Consider the following 21,924-nt stretch of genomic DNA (forward strand, 5'->3'; position numbering starts at 1 on the left):
CTCAAACCCAGGCGCTCACCCGCAGGAAGTGGAAGGCAGAGCTGGGCTCAAACCCAGGAGCTCACCTGCAGGAAGTGGAGCGGACGGCAGAGCTGGGCTCAAACCCAGGCGCTCACCCGCAGGAAGTGGAGGGCAGAGCTGGGCTCAAACCCAGGCGCTCCGATGTGGGATGCCAGTGTCTTTCCCTGCCCTGTTCTGAATGCTTTACTTATTTGAAAGGCAGAGTGACAGGAGAGAGAGAGACAGAGAGATCCCCTATTTGCTGGTTCACCCCCAGATGCCTGCAAGAGCTAGGCCAAGGCCAGGAGCCAGGCCCTCCATCTGGGTCTCTCCTAAGGGTGGCAGGGCCGAAATACTCCGGTCATCTTCTGCTGCCTCAGCAGGGGCATTCGCAGACGGGAGGCCAAGCAGCTGGCACTGACTGGCACTCGATGCGGGGTGCTGGCATCATGAGCATCCAGTCCACTGACCCAAGGCTGGCTGGCCCAAAAGGACACAAATGTCTTTAAAAAATATTTTATTTATTTATTTCAGAGGCAGAGCTACAGAGACAGACAGACAGAGAGGCCTTCCATCTGCTGGTTCACTCCCCAAATTGCCTCAACAGCTAGAGCTGGGCCAATCCAAAGCCAGGAGCCAGGACCTTCTTCCAGGTCTCCCATGTGGGTGCAGGGGCCCAAGGAGTTGGGCCGTCCTCCACTGCTCTCCCAGGCCACAGCAGAGCCGGATCGGAAGTGGAGCAGCTGGGACTTGAACCGGTGCCCATATGGGATGCTGGGCCACCGGTGGAGGCTTAGCCTACCACGCCGCAGCGGCAGCCTGGATTCAAACATCCTCACTGCTAGGACAAGACACTCCCTTCACCCTTGGATTTTGGGATAAACAAACCTGATATCCTAAATTTCTCCCAAGTGCAAAGCAACACAAGATAGCAAGGTCATGGCTGGCGCCATGGCTCACTAGGCTAATCCTCTGCCTGCGGCGCCGGCACACCGGGTTCTAGTCCCGGTCGGGGCGCCGGGTTCTGTCCCGGTTGCCCCTCTTCCAGGCCAGCTCTCTACTGTGGCCCAGGAGTGCAGTGGAGGATGGCCCAAGTGCTTGGGCCCTGCACCCCATGGGAGACCAGGAGAAGCACCTGGCTCCTGGCTTCGGATCAGCGCGATGCGCCGGCCGCAGCAGCCATTGGAGGGTGAACCAACGGCAAAGGAAGACCTTTCTGTCTGTCTGTCTCTCTCACTGTCCACTCTGCAAGGCCTATCAACTATGGGATCTTCAAGTGGCGCCGGGGGAAACGTCACCAGCAGGGCAGACTGGGGTCCCGGCGGACTCCGCCTGCCTCCTCCTCCCGTTCAGGGACTTTGGGAGTCTTCGGCGAGGGTCCTCCCGGAGTTCTCACCCTACATGCTGCACAGGTGCAGTGAGGAAGGAGTACCGCCCCCACAGGGGCGACAGACAGGACTGATGCCCTCGGCAGCACTGCAGGTGCAAAGATCGCCCGGTCACTGTAGGCTCCCGGGCATCCGGCCTCACGCAGTTAACTTCCCAACATTTACAATAAAAATTATTTTTGAAAATACGAGGTTCTGGGGGTGGCATCGTGGTGCAGGATGTTATGGCCCTGCCTGTGACACTGCGCAACGCCAGAATATGGGCACTGCTCCACGAATGGCGTGGGGAAGTGGTGGAGGACGCCCAGGCGCGTGGGCCTGTACACAAGCGGGAGAGCTGGACAGAAACATGGCTCCTGGCGTTACCTGGCCCCGCTCTGGCTGCTGAGGCCATCTGGGGAGTGAACCAGTGCATGGAAGACCTCTCTCTCTCCCCCTCTCTCTGTGTTTCTCCTTCTAACGGAAATAAATAAATATCTTTAAAAAACCCCTGCGTTTCTTTTAAAAAAGGATCACTGCTTGTAACAAGTAAACAGATTTCAGAATCACATGTTGTAACCAATGCAGTTATGCGCAAGTTCAGCAAACGTGTCCCAGGCCAGTGTACTGGCAGCCACCTGCGCAGCTGGAGGTGGGCTGGACCAGGGCATGTGGCCAGGCAGCTGCTGTCTCCCTGCAGTGGACACAGAGCCACCCATCCAGTCGCAGTCAGAGACTCCCCACAGCGAGGGAGCCTTAGGGCTCAGACATCAGAGAAGCACGCTAATCCCCGCACTGACACCTGCCTTTATGTATGTATGTATGTATGTATTTTATTTTGACAGAGTTAGACAGTGAGAGAGACAGACAAAGAGAAAGGTCTTCCTTCCTTTGGTTCACCCCACAAATGGCCGCTACGGCCAGAGCTGCACTGATCTGAAGCCAGGAGCCAGGTGCTTCTCCTGGTCTCCCACGCGGGTGCAGGGCGCAAGCATTTGGGCCATCCTCCACTGCCTTCCCGGGCCACAGCAGAGAGCTGGCCTGGAAGAGGAGCAACCGGGACTAGAACCTAGTACCCATATGGGATGCCGGGGCCGCAGGCGGAGGATTAGCCGAGTGCGCCACAGCGCCGGCCCTTTTCTCCCTCTTTCTGTCACTCTGCCTTTCAAACAAATAAATATTTCAGTAGAACACAATGTCTTGCCTAGCAAGTCTCGGGGCCAGCATCCTATTTTGGAGCCCTGGTTTGTGAGTCCCAGCCACTCTGCTTCCGACCCTGCTGCCTGCTGATGCCCAATGGATTACGGCCCTGTCACTGGGCCCCTGCACCCACGAGGGGGACCTGGATGGAGTTCTGGGCTCCTGGCTTCAGCCTGGCCCAGCCCTGACTGCTGCAGGCATCTGGGGAGTGGACGAGTGGATGGATCTTCTATCACTCTGCTTATGAAAACACAAACACTGGGGCTGCTGTTGGAGAGCGGTTAAGTCGCCGCCTGCAAAGCCAGCAATCCATGTGGGAGCTGCTTCAAGTCTTGGCTGCACCACTCTGATCCAGCTCCCTACTAATGGCCTGGGAGAGCGGCAGGAGATGGTCCTCCTGCTTGGGCCCCTACACCCACATGGAAGATCCGGATGAAGGTCCTGGCTCCTGGCTTCAGCCTGGCTCAGCCCTGGTCATTGTGACCATTTGGAGAGTGAACAAGTTGATGGAAGCACTCTCGCTCACTCTCTCTCTCCCTTTCTCCCTCTCTCTTAACTTGACTACAGGAATAAATACAATTTAAAAAACAAAACAAAACAAAACAAAAAGCAAACACCTGAACAAGCTGGCGTGCCTGGACAAGCGGCATCCACCAGGCACGGACACAGAACGAGCCCAACGGCCTGGACTCTTCCCAGAGTTCGTCATGAGCACACTGGAAAGTTAAGCGTGAACTGTGGGGCCGGCACTGCGGTGCGGTAAGTTAAGCCTCCGCCTTCGATGCCGGCTTCTGGGTGCTGGCTCGAGACCCAGCTATTCCGCTTCGGATCCAGCTCCCTGCCAATGCAGCTGAGAAAGCAGCAGAGGATGGCCCAGGTGCCTGGGCCCCTGCACCCACGTGGGAGACCTGGAGGAAGCTCCTGGCTCTTGGCTTCAGCCTGGCCCAGCCCTGGCCATTGCAGCCATTTGGGGAGTGAACCAGTGGGTGGAAGACTCTCTCTCTTTCAAATAAAGAACTCTTAAGAAAAAAGCTAACTGACGGCGTCAGGCCACTCTCACAGCAAAGACAACGTCCACACCATGGCCTGCTGCTGTGGCGGTGCTGGCTCTGCTGCAGCACATGACCCAGGACCCAGAGCTTAATGCCTCCTGGTTCACGGCGGCTCTGGCCCCGGCGCTAGGGCTTCCAGGTGGTGGGGATGCTCACACCATGCCCCTCCCTCGCCCTTCAACCCTTCCAGGGTTCCAGTTCCTCCCAGCCTGCCTGGCCAGCACAGGGCTCCTGGGGCCACCATGGTGCCCAGGGCAGTGTGGGAACTTCACTCCTGCCACCAGCAGAACCGCACTGGTGACGCTGCCTCTGCACAGTGGCTGTCAGGGGTCGCGGCCAGGCACCTGACTCTCAGGCGCTGTGCGGGGTGGCCAGCACCCACCCAACTGGTTCTCTGCTCCCGTGGGTCCAGTGTGTCTCTAGTTGTCAGGGGGTGGGGATGGAGAGTTTAGGTGTCTGTGCTGGCAATGTGGACACGCAGACGCCTCCCTGGACAGCCGCTCTGTCTGGGTGCTCCGTCACCCTTAAGTCTGCAGACCCACACCTGGGGCTCACTCCCAGGCCCACCATGGGTCTGCTCTCTCGGCAGGGAGCACCAGCACCCAGGACACGACCACTGGGCATCTTACTAGGGAACAGGAAAAAGGCAAGCAGCAGCACCTGTCCGAGGGGTCTCATGGGTCTGAAGGGGCTTTTAGGGGACGAAGTGGTGACTCCTGGGAGAAACAGCACTCACTGCAGAGGGAACGCAGGGCACCCTGGGGACCGAGCACCCTGGCAGGGAATCACCCCTGCAAGCAAGCCCCTCCCTGCACCTGCACACCAGTCCCTGCGAGCCACGGCTGAGCACGGCAGCCCGCACTGCACCCGAGGGTCCCAGCGCTGCTCCTGTGAGTCACTGGGGGCCAGGGGCCTCCCACTGCAGCCTCTCACCCCCAGAAGGGCAGGGGCATCGCAGGCGGCTGTGCTGGGATCCCCCAGGACGGGTCAGGAGTGGGCGCACAGGCAGGACGTGTGAGGGCGGGCTGCGCCAGGGGCCACTCACCATGCGGACGCGCTTGAGCCGCTCCTCCAGCTTCTCCTCGGCCTCCCGGGTGCGCTGCACGGCCTCCAGCCGGTGGATGAGCTCTTCGGCAAACTTCCGCGGCTCCACACGGATCTCCTTTGGCATTCGGTAGGTGCGCTGGCGGGACACAGGCCATCAGGGCGCCACCTCCACCCTCCCAGGCTCAGGACTTGAGGAGCCTTGCGGAGGGGAGATGGCACGTGAAATCCACACGTCTTCTTTTTTTAGGATTGATTTGTTTACTTGAAAGGCAGAGTGACAGAGATGAAAGGACGGAGACGTCCCCACCTGCAGGCTCACTCCCCGGTACCTGCACTAGGGCTGGCCCGGGCCGAAGGCAGGAGCCACAGGTGGCAGGGGCACTTGGGCCATCCTTTGAGCAAGGAGCTGGACAGGAAGTGGAGCAGCCGGGACTCACGTCGGCACTCACACAGGAAGCCAACGATGCAGGCAGGGTTTAACGTGCTATGCCACAATGCTAGCTCCTACCTTTCAGGTTTGTTTTAAGATTTATGTATTTATTTGAGAGTCAGAGTTACATATAGAGGGGAGACAGAGAGAGATCTTCCGGCTGTGGGTGTATTCCCCAGACGATCCCACGGCCAGGATTTAGCCAGGCTGCAGCCAGGAGCCAGGACACGAGCTGGTACCCATACAGGATGCCGGCTTTTCCCAGCTCCGCCACAGCACCAGCAGCCACTTCTCATTTTAAAGCAGGTGTTCACTTGGCCTTTCACCTGAACTCAACATCCTCTCCCTCTCAGGCCGGAGGTCTCTTCACTCAACACTGAGCCCAAGCGGGGCTGCTCTTTCCAGCCGGCAGGCTCAGGACCCACAGCAGGAACGAGCTCCTGGGACGAGCTGGAGGTGGTCAGGGTTTAGGGCAGGGCGCTGGGTGAGTAGCAGGTCTGTGTTCCTATGTCAAGCGTGTGCCACACCGGACAGCGGCAGGCCTCACCAGATGGGCCTGTGTGGTCTGAGACACACTCCTAACACGACTGACCAGGCCGTGGCCAGCACCGGTGTCTGCGTGGGGCGATCATGCCTGGGGCTCAAGATGCAAAGACCACCGAGGAGCTGAGAGGCCCAAGACGGGCCAGGGCAGCACCAGCTACTGGGGGCGTCTTCTTGCAGGACACACCCAGGGCCGAGAGCGGACAGTGCTACGGGGACCCACACAGGCGCCGAAGCCTGTGGACAGCCAGCGAGCAACACGTGACCAAGAACAGGGTGAAAAGCTCGTGGTCGGGGCAGCTGTGGGCACTGCGGGGCCAGTGCCTCAACAGACCCCAGGTGCTCAGAGGCTGTGTGACAAAGGTCCCGCAAGAAGCTCAGAACGACCAGCCGGAGGACCAGAAACCAGGCCGCAAAGGAAAACTCCAGCTGACGAGAAATGCAACACGTCCAAGGAATCAGAGGAAAGAGGCCCCTGTGTGGGTGTCAGAACTCGCAGCCCACACACGCCCCCTCGCCCCAAACTTCCTGCAGGTCACCCGAGCGGGTGCAGACAACCACAGAGCCACCAGAAAGCGCCATTTCCTAAGCAAAACAGACTCCAAACAGCACGCAGCAGCAGCAAGGCAGAGGAGCCACAGGCCCTGGGAGTCCAGGCCCACAGGACCCGCCCCTGCCAGCCACGCCCTCACTGACGGAGCAAAAGATGTGGACACAAGCATGGCCCACTCCACGTCCTCGGAGCAAGGGCCGCTCCCGGGAAGCACCGTGACCACCTCGCTCCGCCGCGTCCTGCCACCTCAGCCAAGGGCAGGACCTCCCCGAGTTGGCTGTGACCTTCCAGGACCCTGGGCGTCTCCACGGTGAGCGCTGAAGCTCTGTAGGTTCCAATACTGCCTAACGGACCTACTGAATCAGCTTTTGATCTGCAAGCAATCTCAAATACGTAGAAAACCCGCAAGGACAAGCGGCCCTTCCCAAATCTCTCAAGAGTCCGCTGCCTACATCTCTTCACCTCCAAATTTGCTAGGGTCACTTCCTGCACGTCCAGCCCCCATGCAGCTCAGGCCTCCAGCCCTGACAGCTCAGAGCAGGCAGCAGCCCAGGCCTCGGCCGGCTCCGTCTCCAGCAGGCCCTCCGCCTCCTGGTGTCCGGGCGCGGCGGTGGGGATCCAGCTCCAGGCCAGCGACGCTCACCCGTCTCACGCAGACGCGGGACCGCCCGCGTAGTGACTCCGCCGTGAGAAGCTATCTGACAGCGTAGGTCCCTGGCCCATGGGCCAGTGTGCTGGACTCGTTCATCGAGGCACAGGCCGCTGTGCTGGCCAGGGCAGCCCTGGTCCTCACGCAGGCAGGTTCTGGGCCAAGATGTTCTGGCTCCTATCCACGCCCACCACGTGGCTAAGCTCTGACAGCCGCACCTCCCGAGCAGCGCCTGCAGGGCCGGCTCACGCGTCAGCACAGGAAGCCCCAGTGGAACAGGTGTTGCTCAGTTCAGGTCCAGACTGCTCCAGACACACCCAGGCCACCTGCAGCACACGCACACACGTGTACATACGTGCTACCTACAGGATGGACACCCATTTTTGGACACAATCTCAACGCCCAGCTTCAGGCAACTGCCACAGACCAGGTCACTGCTCGCAACCCGTATCAGAGCGCGGGTTCCAGTCCTGAGTGCTCTGCTTTGGTGACCGGGAAAGCACAGAAGATGGCCTGCCTCCCGCGTGGGAGACCTGGATGGAGTTCCTGGCTGGCTTCCGTAGTTCCAGCCATGTGGGGACAGAACCAGCGGGTGCATCTGTCTGTCTCTCCCTCTCTACGTAACTCTGGCTTTCAAACACATAAATCAATTTTAAAACAACAAAATGATGTTGATGCTGAGACTCCGAACTTCACCTTAACCCGCAGCACAGGCATTCTGACCACGCCACGGGGTCAGGCAACCATGCAGGGCCTGGGCTCCCAGCTGGTGAGGGAACCTCAGAGCTGCCCTCCCACGAGGGAGCACACTTCCTGCCACCCTGCAGAGGCGATCGACACTGCTGCTGGCCCTGCCGCCCGAAACTCTGACCACTGCCGCCCGCAGTGCAGCAGGCTCAGGGCACAGGCTGGCACCCAGAGGCCCCGAGCACACGAAGCCAGGCAAGCACTTCCCAGTGCCAGCGCCCCTGTGCAGCGAGGCTCAACCCTACTTATGGGATGTGAGGTGGGGTAGGGTGGGCGCTCGGGCTGTACTTACGGGGATGTGAGGTGGGGTAGGGCGGGGGCTCGGGCTGTACTTACGGGGATGTGAGGTGAGGTAGGGCGGGGGCTCGGGCTGTACTTATGGGGATGTGAGGTGTGGTAGGGCGGGGGCTCGGGCTGTACTTATGGGGATGTGAGGTGGGGTAGGGTGGGGGCTCGGGCTGTACTTACGGGGATGTGAGGTGGGGTAGGGCGGGGGCTCGGGCTGTACTTGCGGGGATGTGAGGTGGGGTAGGGTGGGGGCTCGGGCTGTACTTACGGGGATGTGAGGTGGGGTAGGGCGGGGGCTCGGGCTGTACTTGCGGGGATGTGAGGTGGGGTAGGGCGGGGGGGATTGGTGCTGTACTTGCGGGGATGTGAGGTGTGGTAGGGCGGGGGCTCGGGCTGTACTTACGGGGATGTGAGGTGGGGTAGGGCGGGGGCTCGGGCTGTACTTATGGGGATGTGAGGTGGGGTAGGGCGGGGGCTCGGGCTGTACTTACGGGGATGTGAGGTGGGGTAGGGCGGGGGCTCGGGCTGTATTTACGGGGATGTGAGGTGGGGTAGGGCGGGGGCTCGGGCTGTACTTACGGGGATGTGAGGTGGGGTAGGGCGGGGGCTCGGGCTGTACTTACGGGGATGTGAGGTGGGGTAGGGCGGGGGCTCGGGCTGTACTTATGGGATGTGAGGTGGGGTAGGGCGGGGGCTCGGGCTGTACTTACGGGGATGTGAGGTGGGGTAGGGCGGGGGCTCGGGCTGTACTTACGGGGATGTGAGGTGGGGTAGGGCGGGGGCTCGGGCTGTACTTACGGGGATGTGAGGTGGGGTAGGGCGGGGGCTCGGGCTGTACTTACGGGGATGTGAGGTGGGGTAGGGCGGGGGCTCGGGCTGTACTTACGGGGATGTGAGGTGGGGTAGGGCGGGGGCTCGGGCTGTACTTACGGGGATGTGAGGTGGGGTAGGGCGGGGGCTCGGGCTGTACTTACGGGGATGTGAGGTGGGGTAGGGCGGGGGCTCGGGCTGTACTTACGGGGATGTGAGGTGGGGTAGGGCGGGGGCTCGGGCTGTACTTACGGGGATGTGAGGTGGGGTAGGGCGGGGGCTCGGGCTGTACTTATGGGGATGTGAGGTGTGGTAGGGCGGGGTCTCGGGCTGTACTTATGGGGATGTGAGGTGGGGTAGGGTGGGGGCTCGGGCTGTACTTACGGGGATGTGAGGTGGGGTAGGGCGGGGGCTCGGGCTGTACTTATGGGGATGTGAGGTGGGGTAGGGTGGGGGCTCGGGCTGTACTTACGGGGATGTGAGGTGGGGTAGGGCGGGGGCTCGGGCTGTACTTATGGGGATGTGAGGTGGGGTAGGGCGGGGGCTCGGGCTGTACTTACGGGGATGTGAGGTGGGGTAGGGCGGGGGCTCGGGCTGTACTTGCGGGGATGTGAGGTGGGGTAGGGCGGGGGCTCGGGCTGTACTTATGGGGATGTGAGGTGGGGTAGGGTGGGGGCTCGGGCTGTACTTACGGGGATGTGAGGTGGGGTAGGGCGGGGGCTCGGGCTGTACTTGCGGGGATGTGAGGTGGGGTAGGGTGGGGGCTCGGGCTGTACTTACGGGGATGTGAGGTGGGGTAGGGCGGGGGCTCGGGCTGTACTTGCGGGGATGTGAGGTGGGGTAGGGCGGGGGGGATTGGTGCTGTACTTGCGGGGATGTGAGGTGTGGTAGGGCGGGGGCTCGGGCTGTACTTACGGGGATGTGAGGTGGGGTAGGGCGGGGGCTCGGGCTGTACTTATGGGGATGTGAGGTGGGGTAGGGCGGGGGCTCGGGCTGTACTTACGGGGATGTGAGGTGGGGTAGGGCGGGGGCTCGGGCTGTACTTACGGGGATGTGAGGTGGGGTAGGGCGGGGGCTCGGGCTGTACTTACGGGGATGTGAGGTGGGGTAGGGCGGGGGCTCGGGCTGTACTTACGGGGATGTGAGGTGGGGTAGGGCGGGGGCTCGGGCTGTACTTATGGGATGTGAGGTGGGGTAGGGCGGGGGCTCGGGCTGTACTTACGGGGATGTGAGGTGGGGTAGGGCGGGGGCTCGGGCTGTACTTACGGGGATGTGAGGTGGGGTAGGGCGGGGGGGATTGGTGCTGTACTTGCAGGGATGTGAGGTGGGGTAGGGCGGGGGCTCGGGCTGTACTTACGGGGATGTGAGGTGGGGTAGGGCGGGGGCTCGGGCTGTACTTACGGGGATGTGAGGTGGGGTAGGGCGGGGGCTCGGGCTGTACTTACGGGGATGTGAGGTAGGGGCACCCGCCCGTTGACCTGGACGCTCTCCTGCACCTCTCTGCGGTGCTGCTTACGTATCCTGTACGGCGGGATTCCATCCCTGTGCAGGAGACAGAGGCACCGTGAGCTCGGGGGGACGCGGCTCAGCGAGCTCCTAGGCCTGACCGTCCGTGGGTGGCCCACACCCACACACAGGACAGCAAAGCCCAGGACCACCCCGTGTCTGCCAGGCCCACACCCACACACACAGGTCGGCAAAGGCCAGGACCACCCCGTGTCTGCCAGGCCCACACCCACACACAGGACAGCAAAGCCCAGGACCACCCCGTGTCTGCCAGGCCCACACCCACACACACAGGTCGGCAAAGGCCAGGACCACCCCGTGTCTGCCAGCGTTCACGGGGCCTCTGACCAAGCCAAGTTGCGCTTGGGAAACGGCAGCCTGACGCTGCTTCTGGAGGTCTGAGAGCTGAGCGTGCCCTCCGTATTCAAAGGGTGAGGGATACGAGACATGTGTTGTGAAGCCCTGCTCCACAGCCTGGGCCAGGCAAGGTTTGCTGCGTGGAAGGGGGACAGCCAGACAGAAGGGAAACACTTGAGGCTTGAGAGATGGACAAGCAGGACACCCCGGAGCCCTGTGAAAGGGAGGCGATGGCCAGTCTAGCACTGTGCTGCCCTCCAGGTAAAGCCGCAGAACAGGGCACCCTGGGGGTCAGGGTTCAGCCACAGCCCTTCCGAAGATCAGGGCAGGCATCTGGCCCAGCGGCCCAGCCACCACGTGGGACGCCCACATCTCCGAACACATGGCTGGTTCAAGTCACGGCTGCCTACTAACGTGTACCCTGGGAGGCAGCAGCTGATGGCTCAACTACTTGGGCCCCTGCCACCCACATGGGAGACATAGACGAGGCTCCTGGCTTTGGTCTGGCCCAGCCCTGGCCATTGGTGGCCATCTGGAGAGTGAACCAGTGGATGGAAGACATCTCTCCCCCACTCTCTTCTCTAACTTTCAAATAAATAAATAAATATTTTTAAAAAGAGAAAAAAGAAAAAAAACCTAGGAGCTAAGTTCTATTTTTTTAAAGAGATTTATTTTATTTACTTGACAGGCAGAGTTACAGAGAGAGGTAGAGACAGAGAGAGAGGTGTTCCATCTGCTGGTTCACTCCCCAGATGGCCACAACGGCCGGTGCTGCACCGATCCGAAGCCAGGAGCTTCTTCCAGGTCTCCCATGTGGGTGCAGGGGCCCAAGGACTTGGGCCATCTTCTAGCTGGATTGGAAGTGGAGCAGCCAGGTCTCGAACCGGTGCCCATATGGGATGCTGGAGCTTCAGGCCAAGGCGTTAACCTGCTGCGCCACAACACCAGCCCCAGGAGCTGAGTTCTAAGTGGAAGTAGATCTCTTTGGGTCAAAATACAGTGGAGGGAGGCTGTGAGGGCCTCCCCTCCCCGCTCAGCCCCTGGCGTCCTCAGTACCAGCTGGCACTGCGGTAACAGTGGGGCCGCGCAGCCGCCAGACTGAGCCATGGGGCAGATCAAGAGACGGCAGCTCTAGAAACACACACACACCACGAACACGTCCTCGGGGCTTTGTCCTGACGCCGCCAACAAGTGTGCCGCTCCTGCCACAGACTGAGTGTTTGAATCCCACACGTCTGGACCAGGCAGCTGCATCAGAGGCCAGCACACCGCACAGCTGCCCAGCACAGGCCAGGAAAGGCGCCCTCCCACGCCTCTGACCTGCACTCAGACCTCTGCAGCGACTCTGCCTTGCACATTCTGCACAGAGCAACGCGGGCCCGTGGGGAGCACCTGCCCCTTCTTGGGGAAGAGTGACGAGGCTTTTTGAGCAAACTGTGTGGGCAGCTCAATCCTCGAGAGTAAGTTTTCGGGAAGAGGAAAGACTTATCTCAGACCAAACGCCACCCACAATGCCTCAGATTCGTGACAGGCGTGGCTAGAAGACCCAGTAACTACTGGTAAGACTGCTGCTAAAACACGTCATTGTTTACAAGAAACCACACACAGAGGCTGGACCTGAGGGCCAGCGGGAGCCAGCGACACAGGCCAGCCAACTCTGGTGCAGACACAGCAGGGAACGCCTTCCTGTGCACTGGGAATTTCAGGATTGGAAGATTTAAAGCCTGGTCAAGGCCGGCGCCGCGGCTCAATAGGCTAATCCTCCGCCTGTGGCACCGGCACACCGGGTTCTAGTCCCGGTTGGGGCGCCGGATTCTGTCCCGGTTGCCCCTCTTCCAGGTCAGCTCTCTGCTGTGGCCCGGGAATGCAGTGGAGGATGGCCCAAGTCCCTGGGCCCTGCACCCAAGAGGGAGACCTGCAAGAAGCTCCTGGCTCCTGGCTCCAGATTGGCTCAGGGGAGTGAACCGGCAGATGGAAGACCTTTTTCTGTTGTGTCCACCTCTCTCCCTGTAATTCTGTCTTTCAAATAAATAAAATACATCTTAAAAAAAAAAAAAAGACATATAATCAGGGAGCAGGATCCAGGTTAGCACTTAAGATGCCTGCTCCCACATGGGAGCACCTGACTCCCAAATCCCCTTCAATCGCAACCCAGGAGGCAGTGGTGATGGCTCAAGTAAGTGGGTCCTTCTCACCCACGGGGAAGACCTGGATTGTGTTTCCAGCTCCCAAATTTGGCCTTGATCATCGTGGGCATTTGGAGAGTGAACCAGCCCACAGGGGCGCTCTCTCTGCTCTCAAATAAATAGAACAAACAAAAAAACCTCAAAAACACATTCACCAAAAGATGAAGTGGGATCCTTCAGCAGGGAAGAAGCCCTGCCCCGTCTCCCTCAAATCTTTCTGACTCCAACATCGAACACAAGAAGTAAGTGGGGCAGGGGAGGCGTCCCGATGACCACACAGCCGTGGGTGCGGCCTGAGTGCTTCCGAGTGAAGCCGCCAAGGTGGTGGCCGCAACTCTCACTGCTTCAGCAGCCATGGCCCAGGCTTCTTGTGACCCTGGAGGGGAACCTGGGGGCCCTGGCTCAGTCCCAGCCCTGGCAAGCTGAGCAGGCTCCCAGCTCCTGGGTGACCACGAGCCCACGTGACCCCACCAGGCACACAGACAGCGGCCACACAGCCCGAGCCCACGTGACCCCACCAGGACAGACAGCGGCCCCACAGCCTGAGCCCACGTGACCCCACCAGGCACACAGACAGCGGCCACACAGCCCGAGCCCACGTGAACCCACAGCTCGAGCCCACGCGACCCCACCAGGACAGACAGCGGCCACACAGCCCGAGCCCATGCAATCCCACCAGGCACACAGACAGCAGCCCTGCAGCCCGAGCCCACGTGACCCCACCAGGCACACAGACAGCGGCCACACAGCCCGAGCCCACGTGACCCCACAGCTCGAGCCCACGCGACCCCACCAGGACAGACAGCGGCCACACAGCCCGAGCCCATGCGATCCCACCAGGCACACAGACAGCAGCCCTGCAGCCCGAGCCCACGTGACCCCACCAGGACAGACAGCGGCCACACAGCCCGAGCCCACGTGAACCCACAGCCCGAGCCCACGCGACCCCACCAGGCACATAGACAGCGGCCACACAGCCCGAGCCCACGCGACCCCACCAGGCACACAGACAGCGGCCCCACAGCCCGAGCCCACGTGACCCCACAGCCCAAGCCCACGTGACCGCACCAGGACAGACAGCGGCCCCACAGCCCGAGCCCACGCGACCCCACCAGGACAGACAGCGGCCACACAGCCCGAGCCCACGCGACCCCACCAGGACAGACAGCGGCCCCACAGCCTGAGCCCACGCGACCCCACCAGGCACACAGACAGCGGCCCCACAGCCCGAGCCCACGTGACCCCACCAGGACAGACAGCGGCCACACAGCCCGAGCCCATGCGACCCCACCAGGCACACAGACAGCGGCCCCACAGCCCGAGCCCATGTGACCCCACCAGGCACACAGACAGCGGCCACACAGCCCGAGCCCACGTGACCCCACCAGGACAGACAGCGGCCCCACAGCCCGAGCCCACGTGACCCCACCAGGACAGACAGCGGCCCCGCAGCCCGAGTATTTACACTGTGCCGTCTGCACACACAGAAGACCAGGGGACGAGACAAGCACACCTGTGAAGGGGGTTCCCGGAAGCGTAAGCTCGCTCTTGTCAGCACAGCAGCAGGGGACATGGACGCACCAGGCTTCCCTGAGCCCTGGAGGCACCTGGCCCGGCACAGGACAGCTGTTCCGTCTGTCCTCTGCCTGCCCAGCTGTCCGCCTGACATGAGCCAGCGCGCAACAGGCTGCCAGCACAGGTGGCCGCAGCAAGGAGCCCGTCGCCGCCACCTGGGGGGCAGCGGCCCCTCTCATCGGCAGCCTGACGGCTCCGGAGTGTGTCTGCGCAGACTGGGCTCTGGCCTGGGGCGGGGTTTCAGGGGCCCACTGCACACACAGTTGTCTGCGTCCCAGTGCACCAAATTGTGAGGGACCAGGCAGCTTCTGCCGTGAAGCCAGGCCAAGGCGGCGCCGGGGGAGGCGCCAGAGGTGAGGCACAGCCCTCGTGCTGAGCGGGCCGCACTCCCTCCCCAGCGAGGGCACGACTTACACGCTGCTGTCTGTGAGGGACAGGGTGTCGGCATCGCTGGACAGGCTCTGCTGCTCGCTGTCATTGGCACTGGTGGCTGGGGCCAGGGCGTAGCCAGAGTTGACATAGTAGGGGTTGACAGGCTCCCGCCAGGACCCGTATCTGCAAACAGGAAGTCATGTGAGTGGCAATGCCTCTTAAGCTAGTTCACAGTTTCACAATCATCTGCATGTTTTAATATATGAGATAAAATGCAAGCAACTCAGAAAAGGGACCAGCGAAAGCCAAGATCACCATCTCTCCTCCCTCACCCCAGCCCTCCCCGGGAGGAGGCACCTTTCCAGATCTTTCCTCAGCTTCCAGCCAGATGTCTAAGTGCAGGTTCACAGTCGTCTGGGTATGGGGACACAGTTCTGCCCCTAGAGGTGGTCCATGAGCCCTGCTGCTGGCTGCCACCTGGGACCAGACTCCAGGCCAGCACTCCGGGCGCTTTGACTGGCAGCGAACACAGGGACCAGAGTGAGGCCTGAGCCAGGCGCCAGCTGGGCCCCGGGGTCCCAGCCCCACCCACCCATCCTCACACGGGCGCACACTGCCTGGAGGGCTCCATCACACTCGCCGTCACACGAGCAGCTGGGCCCCGGGGTCCCAGCCCCACCCATCCATCCTCACACGGGCGCACACTGCCTGGAGGGCTCCATCACACTCGCCGTCACACGAGCAGCTGGGCCCCGGGGTCCCAGCCCCACCCACCCATCCTCACACGGGCGCACACTGCCTGGAGGGCTCCATCACACTCGCCGTCACACGAGCAGCTGGGCCCCGGGGTCCCAGCCCCACCCACCCATCCTCACACGGGCGCACACTGCCTGGAGGGCTCCATCACACTCGCCGTCACACGAGCAGCTGGGCCCCGGGGTCCCAGCCCCACCCACCCATCCTCACACGGGCGCACACTGCCTGGAGGGCTCCATCACACTCGCCGTCACACGAGCAGCTGGGCCCCGGGGTCCCAGCCCCACCCATCCATCCTCACACGGGCGCACACTGCCTGGAGGGCTCCATCACACTCGCCGTCACACGAGCAGCGCTGACTTACCCCTAATTCTGATCAGCAGGTAGAGGCAAGTTCTTCCCCTTCACCTGTTCACACCATTTGTCCATTTGCTTTTCTGTTTCTTATTTACGCAGACAGAGCTCCCATCTAATGACTCACTGCCCACATGCCTGCAAACGGCTGGGGCTGGACCAGCCTCAAGCCAGGAGCCCAGCCCTCCATCCCAGCCTCCCACGTGGGGGCAGGGACCCGATCACTTAAGCCACCACTGCTGCCCGCAGGGTGGACGCTGGCAAGAATCTGAGTCAGGAGGGGACACAGACCCTAACTGCGAGGGCAAACGCCTTTCCTGTCCATTTTCTGCTGGGTGGTTTAGGAGTCCTGGCAAGTGATTTAAGTATTCGAATGTTCTTACTACTGAGGCCGGCGCTGTGGCGCAGCGGGTAAAGCCACCGCCTGCAGTGCCGGCATCCCATACAGGCACTGGTTCCAGGCCCGGCTGCTCCACTTCCCATCCAGCTCTCTGCTGTGGCCTGGGAAAGCAGTGGAAGATGGCCCGAGTCCTTGGGCCCCTGCACCCATGTGGGAGACCTGGAAGAAACTCCTGGCTCCTGGCTTCGGATTGGCGCAGCTCAAGTCATTGCAGCCAACGGGGAGTGAACCAGAGGATGGAAGACCTCTCTCTCTCTGTACCTCTCCTTCTCTCTGTGTAATGCTTTCAAATAAATAAATAAATCTTTTAAAAATAAATATTTTTATTACTAATTTCTGGTTATTTACTCAAAAAGCATCTTCTCCCTTAATGTTATCTTTCTTTTTGTTTATGCTGATCTTGGATACACCAACGTTTTTCATTCCCATGAAATCAGATTTCCCAATTACTCTTGCGCAGGCGCCCAAGGACCTGGGCCGTCCTCCACTGCTTTCCCGGGCCAGAGCAGAGAGCGGGATGGGAAGAGGAGCAGCCGGGACTAGAACCGGCACCCATATGGGATACTGGTGCTTCAGGCCAGGGCTTTAACCCGCTGCGCCACAGCGCCAGCCCCAACATGCCCTATCTTTCTTTTCCTTTCTTTTTTCTTTGGAAGGCAGAACAGGGACTGGGGTGGCACACTGGGTTAGGCTGTGTCTGCCATGCCAGCATGCCATTTGAGCCCCAGTTCAAGTCCCAGCTGCTCCATTTCCAATCTAGCCTCTTGCTAAAGCGCTTGAGAAAAGCGGCGGAAGATGGCCCCTACCATCCACATGGGAGACCTGGATGGAGCTCCTGGCTCCTGGTTTCAGCCTAGCCCAGCCCTGGCCGTTTTGACTATTTGGGGAGTGAGCCAATATGTGGAAGATCGCTTTGTCTCTGTCTCTCCCTCTCTCTGTTTGTAACTCTGACTTCCAAATAAATAAACAGGGACTGGCACTGTGGCAGAGCAGGCTAAGACCCTGCCGCGGCACCGGCACCCCATACGGTGCCAGCCGGAGTGCTGACTGCTCCACTTCTGCTCCAGCTCTCTGCTTCTGGCTGAGAAAGCAGGAGACGGCCCCTGCCCCCACACGGGAGACCCAGAAGAGGCTCCTGGCTCCTGGCTCCAGCCTGGCCCAGTCCAGCTGCTGCGGTCATCTGGGGAGTGAACGCAAGGACGGGAGATTGTGTTTCTGGGTCATTCTTTCCTTCAAACGGGCAAAAGTACAGAAAACGGACCCCCGCGCGGTGTGAAGGACGGAAGTACAGAAAACGGACCCCCGCGCGGTGTGAAGGACGGAAGTACAGAAAACGGACCCCCGCGCGGTGTGAAGGACAGAAGTACAGAAAACGGACCCCCGCGCGGTGTGAAGAGCTCAGATTCCAGACAGACACAATCGTGAGACGTCTTATCAAGGAGGATGGATACCGGCGTCTAGGGAGAGTTTTTTCCCGTTGACTCCACTTCCCCACAGCTTTTCTGAAGTGTGTTCTGTGGTACAAATGGCAGTAGGCACACAAAACAATGTCCAACCCGATGAGCCATGAGGGGATGCAATCAACACAATGCGACATTAGCACACACCTACAGGAATGGCTAAAAGACGACAGGGAAAAGAAAAACAAAAAGTGCCGGCAGAATGTGGGGAAAGCGGCTCACTCAGGCCGGTGCTGACGGGAAGGCCACTCTGGAGAAGTCTCTGTCCTCACAAACCACACGGGCAGCTCCTGTCGCACTGAGACGTGAACCGCTGAGCTCACACAAAGCAGACACAACGGGCGGGAATTCTGCACAGCTGAGACACTGCTTGGGAAGCCACATGGCATCTCCCCTGGGTTCCAGCCCTGGCCCCACTTCCAATTCCAGCTTCCTAATGTGTACCCTGGGGTCCCCCCCACCCATGTCGGAGGGCCAGACGGAGCTCTAGGGTCCTAGCTCCAGCCCAGCCTAGCCCTGGCCGTCGTGGATACTCGGAGAGTGAACCAGTGGATGGGCTTTGTCTCCGTCTTTCAAATACAACAAGATGGGTTCTCTCTGAGCGTGTGTGTGTCTCCAACTTTCTTTCAAATAAAATTAACAAACAAGCAAATGGATGCTGACAGCAGCTTCATCTGCAACAGCCACACTGCACTTCAACAGGTGAGTGGCGTGCAGACCGTGGCACACGCACGCCGACCCAGGCATCAGAAATCACTAGGAAACTGCCGATGCGCCAACAGCCCGCGTGCGTGCGCCTCCTGGAAGCACAGAGGAGAGCCAGTCCCAAAGATGACCAGCCACAGTGTTAGTCCCGTGACTTAACTTTCTTGTTTGAATTTAAGAGGCAGAGAGAGACACAGTTGGAGAGAGTGAGGCCCTACCTATTGGGTCACTTGCCAAACGCCCACAGTGACTAGAACTGGACCAGGCCAAGGGTGGGAGCTGGTCATTCAATCAGGTCTTGCACGCTGGGAGGCAGCAGAAGCCGAAGTCCGGAGCCAGCGCTGGGCATTGATCTCGGGGACTCTGGTATGGGACGTGGACATCTTAACCCTAGCGAGACCAAACACCTGCCCCACAGAACATGTCTTAACTGCAGGGCTCTGGCTGCTAGTGGCTTCCGAGACCCCTGCTGCACCCTGGGACTCGGAACCCAGACAGGCTGGCACGTGTGGAATAAAGGAGAAGCCGGCCCCTCAGAACAGTGACCCGGTGCGCTGACTGCCTCTTCCGCAGGGCCAAGAATTTCCGTCTCCAGGTGCAAGATCCGCCAGCAGCGGGCCCGTTACCTTTCTCCCAAGAGGCAGGCAGGCAGGCTGCCGGGTGGGGGAGGCAGCTCTGAGACCAGTGCACGGCGGCCTTCCCTCCCCTGCACCTCCACACCTCCAACCTCGTGCCCTGCCTTCGTTTCTATGTTGCAGACACATCAGCACCCTCCCCCCCCCCCCGCCCAACCCCAGTCTTTGGCGAGGCCCACGGCACTGAACATAAATGTGCACCATTGTGGGATAGCTCCGTGGCCTCGCGAGCCAGTCACGAGGGGCATCTGGACAGACGGGCCTCCTTACACCTGCCTGGTGTGGGAGAACAGAACGCAGGCCCAGCGTGGGCACCGCCAGGGGCATGATAAGTCTCCGAGCCCGAGTTAACTCCTGGGATGCTTCATCCTGCCTCGTCAGACACAGCCCACCTGCCACAGGTTGGCAGAGGGCACAGACATGGGCACACCTGGGAGCCACTGCGAAGCAGGCCCTAGGGAAGGGCGGGGTGCAGAGACGGCCACCAGAGGGTGGTCAGAAAATGTTCCTCAGGAACTGAGGACGCCTGGGGGGACAGGAGGGACAGGAGCAAGGTCAGCCCAGAGGGCCCTTGTTCGGGGCACCGGGAGGTGGGAGGAGGTGCCGATGCAGGGCCGTGAGGCTGGTGGCCTGAGTGGGGTGGGCTGGAGGCACAGGAGAAGGTGGCAGCCGGAAAGGCTGAGTGAGCCTGCCCGGGCTCCCCGTCCTGATGACAACACTGCTCGGCCTCCAGGAGGGTGCTGGCCTGGGCTTAAGATGCCCACTCCCGCATCCAAGTCAACGGGTTCAGCTCCTGCCTCCGGTGTCCTTGCAATGCAGACCCCGGAGAGCAACAGGGATGGCTCACGTGGGTGGCTCCTGGGACCCACAGGGACACTTGGGTCGAGTGCCAGGCTCCTAGCTGGGCCCTCGCAGGCACCTGGGGAGTGAACCAGTAGGAAGTCTGTCTACCTGTCAGCTCCCTCTGCCTCTGTCTCCTTGCCTCTCAAATAAGCAACTAAAAATGTAAAGCCAGGCCTGGTGTCCACTGTTCGCTGTCCTGGTGTCTCAGGACTGGCCCTCCTCACACCAGGCCTGCAGCCACGCCCCGCTCCACGTCCCGACCTGAGCACACGCCGGCGGCTGCCCACGCCGCCAGGGCAATGCCGCCAGCTTCTCAGGCCCCATCCCCACCTGCGGTTCCACTTGCTGACTGACGCGCCACAGCCTCCCGCGCCCTGCGGAGCCTGCTGCAAAGGGATCCGTGTTCTGGGCTCTGCCCACAGCCACTCAAACCGCGTTTGCCTGCACTCTTCCAGATGTCTGCGTGGGTCCTGGTCATCACGTATGCAGACGGCTCCTCAGGCCACCGACGCTCCCTAAAACCTGCCTGTCTACCATCGGAGGCCTTCAGCTCAGGAGCGTGACGCCCCGGAGCACGCACAGCCCAGGAGTCCCAGCAGATGGCCACACATACACCCACAAGCTCCAGGAGGCATCCCCTGCCCTGGCCTCTGGTGCCACCTCCTCCCACAGGGGACCGTCCCAAACACACACACCCGAGAGCCACTTCTGGTCACCTCTGGCCAACCTGTCGCTCGCTGACTCACCCCCACGTGCTCATCAGTGGCCCCTCTGCCGTCCACACCTGTTCTGTGCAGGCTGGCACAGCTCAGTGCCCACTCAGCACTCCCGCTCCCCCCCCCCCCCAGAGACCACCTGGGCCTACACGTGTGTCTCCATGGAGCCACTGCTGTCCATACGCGGCCAGTCCGCATCTACGTGGACTCAGAGCACATCAGATCACTTTAGTTAACCAACGTCAGAGTGACACAGGCCTTGGGGCCAGCGCTGTGCTGCAGCGGGTTCAAGTCCCGACCTGCAGTATATGGCGCCGGTTCTACTTCTTGGCTCAAAAAGCTGTCTGAGCTCTGTGTCTCTAAGCCCAGGCCCCACAAAGAGAGCACCTGAGCCCAGGGGAGCCTCTGCTGCTGTGCTTCCCCAGGCCCAGGCCGGGGGAGGGAGCGAAGCAGCACACAGGTGTCTGGAGTCTCAGGTAGACGCCATGCTAAGCCCGACTCCTCACCTGGGTGCTTCGGCCACAGGTCCTCCCCCCACGGCAGGCCTACCTGAGACTGCAAACGAGATGTGTGCAGACACCTGTCACAGGACCATGACAATCAGGACGCTACTGCCAGCACCACAGACACGGGCCTTGAGGCGACACGGCCAGAAAGGTCTTCCCCACACAGACCCACATGCCCCACTTGCGGACCAACGACAGGTTCCAGGTGGGGCTGGGAGGCCATCCAGCCCACGGCCTGCAGGCCACTCTCCCCAGCCTCAACCCCTCAGCCCGACCACTGCCGGAGCCTGGACCCTGACTTCAGGTACGAGGGGAGCCTCAGCAGTGCTCCCACCTGCGACCCCGGCCCAGGTCTGGGGAGGGGCTCAGGCAGAGGCAGCTGGGAGTCGCCCAGAAGCCAGTGGCCCCAGGAGGGCAGAGCTGGGGGTGTATCTTAGGTTCCAGCGCACGTCTCCTGCTCCACAGCACAGTGGACACACAACCTTCACCACCTCTGGGGACAAAGGAAAAGGCAAACTACCCCGAGGGAGCCCCACGGCTCACACCCAGGACCAGGCATGTGGACCGATGGCCCACAAGGGGGAGAGGCACCCAGGACAGGGACTGGCCTGTGGACTCCAGTGACACACAGCGAGGCTACTAGAGGAGGCACTGTCACGTGCCTGGCTGGGACACCCCCATCCCAGGTCAGAACTCGGCTTCAGTCCCAGCTCCCCCTTCGGACCCTGCCTCCTGCCAGTGCACACCCTGTCAGGCAGCAGTGACGGCCCAAGGACGGGGGATGCCGATGGACTCTCAGACTCCTGGCTTGGCCTGGCCCAGCCCCAGCTGCCGCAGGCATTCGGGGACAGAACCAGGAGATGGAAG

General features: G+C 61.1%; 1 protein-coding gene across 3 annotated transcripts in view; it reads right to left on the minus strand.

Annotated features, from left to right (window-relative positions):
• The window catches only part of AXIN1 (axin 1), a 53,633-nt gene that overhangs the window by 9,567 nt on the left and 22,142 nt on the right, over positions 1–21,924 (minus strand). For all 3 annotated transcript variants that reach the window (XM_062179687.1, XM_062179686.1, XM_062179685.1), the window contains exons 2-4: positions 14,725–14,865; positions 10,132–10,228; positions 4,665–4,802 (exon numbers count right to left, since the gene is read on the minus strand). In XM_062179687.1, coding sequence (XP_062035671.1) covers positions 4,665–4,802; positions 10,132–10,228; positions 14,725–14,865 — 376 coding nt within the window. The remainder of the gene's footprint in view (positions 1–4,664; positions 4,803–10,131; positions 10,229–14,724; positions 14,866–21,924) is intronic.

Source organism: Lepus europaeus, chromosome 21 (genome assembly GCF_033115175.1).
Source record: "Lepus europaeus isolate LE1 chromosome 21, mLepTim1.pri, whole genome shotgun sequence".
In the NCBI taxonomy this organism is placed as follows: Eukaryota; Metazoa; Chordata; class Mammalia; order Lagomorpha; family Leporidae; genus Lepus; species Lepus europaeus.